The 6,741-nt window shown below is 37.7% G+C and overlaps 1 protein-coding gene across 1 annotated transcript; it reads left to right on the top strand.

Moving 5' to 3' along the window:
* The first annotated feature begins 2,108 nt into the window (after positions 1–2,108).
* LOC104223361 (protein PELPK2-like) lies at positions 2,109–2,477 on the top strand. The gene has a single exon (XM_009774789.1). The coding sequence runs from the start codon at positions 2,109–2,111 to the stop codon at positions 2,475–2,477; it is 369 nt and encodes a 122-aa protein (XP_009773091.1).
* Positions 2,478–6,741: the final 4,264 nt, after the last annotated feature.

The following is a 6,741-nucleotide window of genomic DNA, read 5'->3' as shown; positions in this document are numbered from 1 at the left end:
AAATAGAGAACAAAATTTCAGCTACTATGCTTAAGTTTAGCAATTACAACAAAAACTTCAGCAAATAGAGAACAAAACTCAGCTACTATGCTTAAATTCGGCAATTACAAACAAAAACTTCAGCATACTTGGTTCATCAAACTTGCTACTTCAAGCCCGTCTACTAGAATGCTGAAGTTTTGCGTGATTGCCTTTGCTACTTCAGCCCCGTATGCTGAAGTTACGCGAAAAAGTGAATATGCTTGCAATTTTTTTTTTTTGCAAAGCAAGCACAAGTTAAAACGTGACCCAAAAAACGGGTATAGATGCAAATGCCCCAGTTTTGAGTCTGGCATGAGTTGAGTTTGGGCAATTGATGGGTTGCATTTAGGCTAATTTAATTTTACGAGTCAATACGGGTTCTGCCCAAAACAGCCCATCAAGAAAATCTTTCATGCCCAATCCATTAAATGTTGGGCGGGTTGAATGGGCTTGCGCCAATTCTGCCAGTCCTACCTAAGGGACAAAAAGAGCACTTAATCACCAATCCACCATAGCAATCACTTAAGCGTGGGTGACTACAAATATAATTAAGTAGTTAATTTAAAATTTGAAAAATTAATATTGCCTATACATAGCTAGGAAGGGGAGCATGAGTGCATGTACCCATCCCTCCACATAAATACGTCCCTGCTCATAAGACCGTTGAATAATAGGGGCGGATCCATGTTGATCATTAGGGGTGGCATGGCACTCGGTCACTTGGCTAGAATTTGTTTACCTTTTCTTTTTTCCTTTCTTCCTTCTTTTCTTAATTATTTTTTACTTTCTCCATCTTTGTTTTCTCCCTTTCTTTTCCTTAAACAATCTTCTACTCAGATTAATATTTGTTTGGATGAGGTGTGTATCACAACATTAAAAATATTTTTTTGGCTTGTGTTCTTGATGGAATAAATGTATTTCCTTTATTAAAGTTTCCTTGGCTTGGATTTATTTTATTGAATTATTAACTAGTGACGATTTGTTTGTGACTATGATAAATGTACTTTACCTTTGAATTGAATTGGTATAATTGCTTATTTTAATTTTAAATAAGCAAGTATTAGGTGAACAACCGTCTTCTCCAAAGTAAGATTTTCGAGCAAATTTATTTTTCCCTTTTGCGTATTTTTGATCCAATATGCTCGGAATGGATCTTTGCTTATCAGGAAATTATACCGGATAAATACACGTCACTAATAGACACTGCATCATATTAATAAGAAGGCCACTCGATAACAATGCTTAGTATAAAATAATAGTACGATACATCGTTAAGAATCACTCAAAAGATTAAAACGACCAAAAGAAAAAAAAACATCCTGCGGTAGAAACTGATGGGGTAAGACAGGTAAACTGTTGGAAGCGCGCAACACGATTAATTGGAAGGAGGAGGTAAAATGTTTGGTTTGAGGGCAGATGCACAAATTTTAAGTCAAGAAATTTTCTTAAAGCAGTTATGCATAGATGAAGTTTGGATCAAAAATATTTGGTGAACAATTAATTCAACAATAATAGATGAAATCATTTTGTTTTATATTTTAATTGACTTTACTACATATGCTTTCATGAAATATCAATTCCTAACTGCCGAAGAAAAATGGCTTATCATCACTGCATGTGAATATAACTCTCTTCATCATAATTATTGAACCAACTCTTCTCCATTCCTACATTAAGTCATTCGCCCTCTTACCGAACAGTGCTTCTGTTCTCCTTTAAAACTTTAAAAAAAATTCAAACCAATATAGTATAGTATAATATTTTGTAAATGAATAAAAAGAATAGTTTGTGCCATTTAATATTAAATATGGTTGATCCGAACTTCATCTATGTATAACTACTTCCAGAATATTATTGACTTAAAATATTTGTGCATCCTCAAATCAACATTTAGGAAGGTGAACTAACAATAGAGAGTTCTCATGTTTCCACACCAAACATCACATACAATCCTGCTAGTTTTTCAACAACTTTACCTATATATACCCCTTTAGTAAATGAAGAAACTCACTCAAATTAAACAGAACTTCCAACTTATATTATTTACTTCATTTCCTTGAAACATAACAATATATCAAATTAACACAATGGCTTCTTCCAGCAACTATTCAATCCTTTTCTTGATCATAGCATTATTTTCCTTATCAAGCATCAACACAAGCGATGCAGCTCGCGGCCTACTCCAACTTCCAAACTTGCCTACAATCCCGTCATTGCCTCAGCCAACAATGCCGCAGTTGCCTAAAATTCCCAACTTGCCAACAGCAGCCACATTGCCACCATTGCCAACACTTCCAACAGCAACACCATTGCCTTCTTTGCCTACTTTGCCCGCTGTTCCGAAGATGACTCTGCCACCAATGCCTGCTATGAATCCTATTCCCAACATGCCTTCACTTCCAACCATTCCCAATATTCCAACCATTCCTACACTTTCACCTCCTCCATCCAACTGATCCTGCGGATTCTAATATTTTACCTGTTTTATGTTGTGTGGTGTCTACCGTTTGTTTTTCTTTATTTGTCATTTTAGAGTTTTGAGTGATTCTTAATTATGTATTGTACTGTCATTTCTACTCTCTTAGAGTGTTGTGCATTTATTGGCGCAGTAGTAAGTTTTTTTAATTAATGAGATTGACTTTTGTGTAGTTATCCGGTATATTTCCCTGGTAAGCAAAGATCAATCTAGCTATATGCATTTTTCGAAGAAATTTTAATAAGCTTTATCATTTCCATTTTTAACTGAAAGCAATCGCGAGTATAGGAAGTTCAAGTAGATCGAATATAAAGCAATCCCGAATTCATGTAGATGACGTGGACTATAGCATACGAAAATCAAAGAATCGTCCTGAATTCCTATTTTATGGCCTTAAAATGCCAAAAAAACGAGGAACAATCATGATGAAGTGATGATTATTATTCATTAGGTCATTTTTATGATCCCACAAAAATTTTAGGAGATTCGGGGATGGTCTTCCGAATTCATGTAGATTGCGTAGACTATAGCACACAAAAGACTGGAAATCGTCTTGAATTCCTGTTTTATAGTCATAAAAGGCCAATAAATAAGGAATGGTTATGGATAAGTGATGATTATTGTTCATTAGGTCATTTTTATGAGCTCGCATAATTTTAGGAGATTTGGCGTCTGTTACCCGAATTTATGCAGATGGCGTGGACTATAGCATACTAAAAACTGGGAACCGTCCTAAATTCCAGTTTTATGGCGCTAAAACGCCAAAAAAGAGGAACGCTTATAGCGAAGCGATGGCCATTTTTCCTTAAGTCTTTTTTACGAGCTCGCAAAAATTTTAAGAGATTCGGGGTTGGTTGCCCGAACTTATGCAGATAGTGTAGACTATAGCACCCAAAAATCTGAGAATCGTCCTGAATTTCTATTTTATGGCCCTAAAATGTCATAAAATGAGGAACGGTTATGGCGAAGCGAAGACTATTGTTCATCAGGTTACTTTCGAGTCAATCGCTTGAATTCATGCATATGGAGTGGACTATAGCACACGAAAATCTAGGAATCGTCCTGAGTTACTGTTTTATGGTCCTAGAATGCCAAAAAATGAGGAACAATCATGGTGAAGCGATGACTATTGTTCATCAGGTCATTTTTATAGGCCCGTAAAATTTAGGAGATTTGGGGTTGGTCACCCGAATTTATATAGATGGTGTGGACTATGCACACGATAATCTAGAATTGTCTTGAATTCTTATTTTATGGCCATAAAATGCTAAAAAATGAGGAATGGCCATGGAGAAGCGATGACTATTGCTCATTAGGTCTTTTTTATGGGCTCGCATAATTTTAGGAGATTCGGAGCCTGTTGCCCCAATTCATGCACATGATTTGGACTATAGCACACGAAAAATTAGGAATCGTCCTAAATTCCTATTTTATGGCTCTAAAATGCTAAAATGAGGAACAGTCATGGCGAAGCGCTGACTATTTTTACTTACGTCATTTTTTACGGGACCACAAAATAATAGGAGATTCGGAGTCGGTCTCTCAAATTAATGCAGATGGCATAGATTATAGCACACGAAAATTTGGGAATCGTCTTGAATTTATGTTTTATGGCCCTCATAACGCCAAAAAATGAGGAACGGTCTGTCAAATCGATGACTATTGTTCATCAGGTCATTTTTGATGGACTTACAAAATTTGAAGATATTTAGGGTCGGTCGCCTGAATTCATGCAGATAGAGTGGATTATAGCATACAAAAATTTAGGAATCATACTAAATTCCTATTCTATGGTCCTAAAATGCCCAAATAGGAGCAACGATCATGGTGAAGCAATGACTATTGTTCATTAGCTTGTTTTTTATGGGCTTGAAAATTTTTAGGAGATTGGGGATTGGTCGGCCGAATTCATGCAGATGACGTGTATTATAGCATACGAAAATCTAAGAATCGTCCTCAATTTCTATTTTATGGCACAAAAACGCCAAAAATAAGGAACGGTTATGGGGAAGAGATGACTATTGTTCATTAGATCGTTTATGATGGGCATAATCCGGGTTCTATTTCATGCAAATGGTATGGACTACAGCACAAGAAAATCCAAGAATCCCACGCAATTCCAATTTTATGGCCCTAAAATGACAAAAAATGATTAAAGGTCATGGAGAGGTGGTGACTATTATTACCTAGATCATTTTTGATGAATCGAGAAAATTTTAGGTGATCCGGGTCTGGTGGCCCGGGCCCATGCAGAAGCTTGGGCTATAGCACACAAAAATCTGTAAATCGGGTGTAATTCAAGTTTCATGGCCCTAAAATGCCGAAAAATGAGTAACAATCATGGAGAGGCGATGACTATTGGTCCCTATGTCATTTTGATGGGCTGAAAAAATTTTAAGCGATCCAGGTCCCGCGGCCCATGCCCATGTACAAAACGTGGGCTATAAGACATACATGAAAATTTGGTAATTAGATGAAATTCAAGTTTTATAACCCTAAAACACCAAAAATATGAGTAACGGTCATGGCGAGGCGATGATTATTGTTCCTTATGTCTTTATGATGGGCCAAAAAAATTTTATACGATCCGGTGACTAACAGTCATGACGAAGCGGTGACTATTGTTCCTTAGATCGTTTATGATGGGCATAATCCGGGTTCGATGGCACGGGCCCATGTAGAAGGCATGGTACAACAACAACAATGACCCAGTATAGTCCCACAAGTGGGGTTTGGAGAAGGTAGTGTGTATGCAGACCTTACCTCTACTGCGATGGGGTAGAGAGGTTGTTTTCGATCGACCCTTGGCTCAAGACAGTGAAAAGATGAAAAGAGACACTATATCAGTACCATTAATAAAATCATGAAAATAATAACAATATCACAAGAACTAGAGAATAAATGGAAAGTAGAAATAATAACCATAAAATAAGGCCTGACACTATGAAAGTGGAAGAGTAGTGTAAACACAACACTGACCACTCGCATTCTAAGACTAAATCCTATCAGCTTAGCCTCACACTAGTAGACTAAATGAACTCAACTACCTCTTAACCTACAACCTTAATACTCGACGTCCACAACTTCCTATCAAGTAGAAGGCATGGTAGCACATGAAAATATGGGATTCAGGTAGAATTCAAGTGTTATGGCGCTAAAACACTAAAAAAAATGAGTAACAGTCATGGCAAGGTGATAACAATTATTCCTTAGGTCGTTTATCATAGGCCGGCAAAATTTTAGGCGATCCGGATTTGGTGGCCCAGGCCATGTAGAAGGCATGGGCTATAGCACACGAAATGTCTGGAAATTAGGTGGAATTCCAGTTTTATGGCCCTAAAATGCCAAAAAACGAGTATCGTTCATGGCGAGGCGGTGACTATTATTCTATAGGTCGTTTATGATGGGCCGAAAAAATTTAAGGTGACCCAGGTCCATTGGCTTGGGCCCATGTAGAAGGTGTGGGCTATAGCACATGAAAATCTAAAAATCGGGCGGAATTCCAATTTTAGAACCCTAAACCCCAAAAAATGAGTAATGATCATGGCAAGGCAGTGACTATTGTTCCTTAGGTAATTCTTGATAGGCCGAAAATTTTTTATGTGATCTGTATCTTGTGGTCTGAGCCCATACAAAAGGCGTGGGCTTTAGCACACAAAAATTTGAGAATTAGGCGAAATTCCACTTTTATGGCCATATAATGCCATGAATCGAGTAATGGTCATGGCGAGATAGTAACTAGTATACCTCAATTCGTTTTGGATGGACCGGCAATATTTTAGGCGATCTGGATCCGGTGGCACCGGCCCATGCAGAAGGCGTGGTCTATAGCGTACGAAAATCAGGGAATTGGGCGAAATTCCAGTTTCATAGCCCAAAAACGCCAAAAAATGAGTAACAGTCATAGCGAGGCGATGACTATTGATCCTTAGGTCATTTATGATGGACCAAAAAATTTTTAGGCGACGTGTTCAGTGGCCCGGGCTCATACAGAAGGTGTGGGTTATTGCATAGAAAATCTAGGAATCGGGCGAAATTCCAGTTTTATATCCCTAAAATGGCAAAAAATGTGTAATGATCATGGCAAGGTGGTGACTATTGTTCTTTTGGTCATCTATGATGGGCCTAAAAAATTTAGGTGGTCCGTATCCGGCAGCCCAGGCCCATGATGAGGCGTGAGCTATAGCATACGAAAATAAGGGAATCGGGCAGAATTCCATTTTTATGGCTGTAAAATGCCAAAA

Source organism: Nicotiana sylvestris, chromosome 4 (genome assembly GCF_000393655.2).
Source record: "Nicotiana sylvestris chromosome 4, ASM39365v2, whole genome shotgun sequence".
In the NCBI taxonomy this organism is placed as follows: domain Eukaryota; kingdom Viridiplantae; phylum Streptophyta; class Magnoliopsida; order Solanales; family Solanaceae; genus Nicotiana; species Nicotiana sylvestris.
The sequence above is the reverse complement of the archived record's forward strand: the minus strand, read 5'-3'. Positions and strand labels throughout refer to the sequence as shown.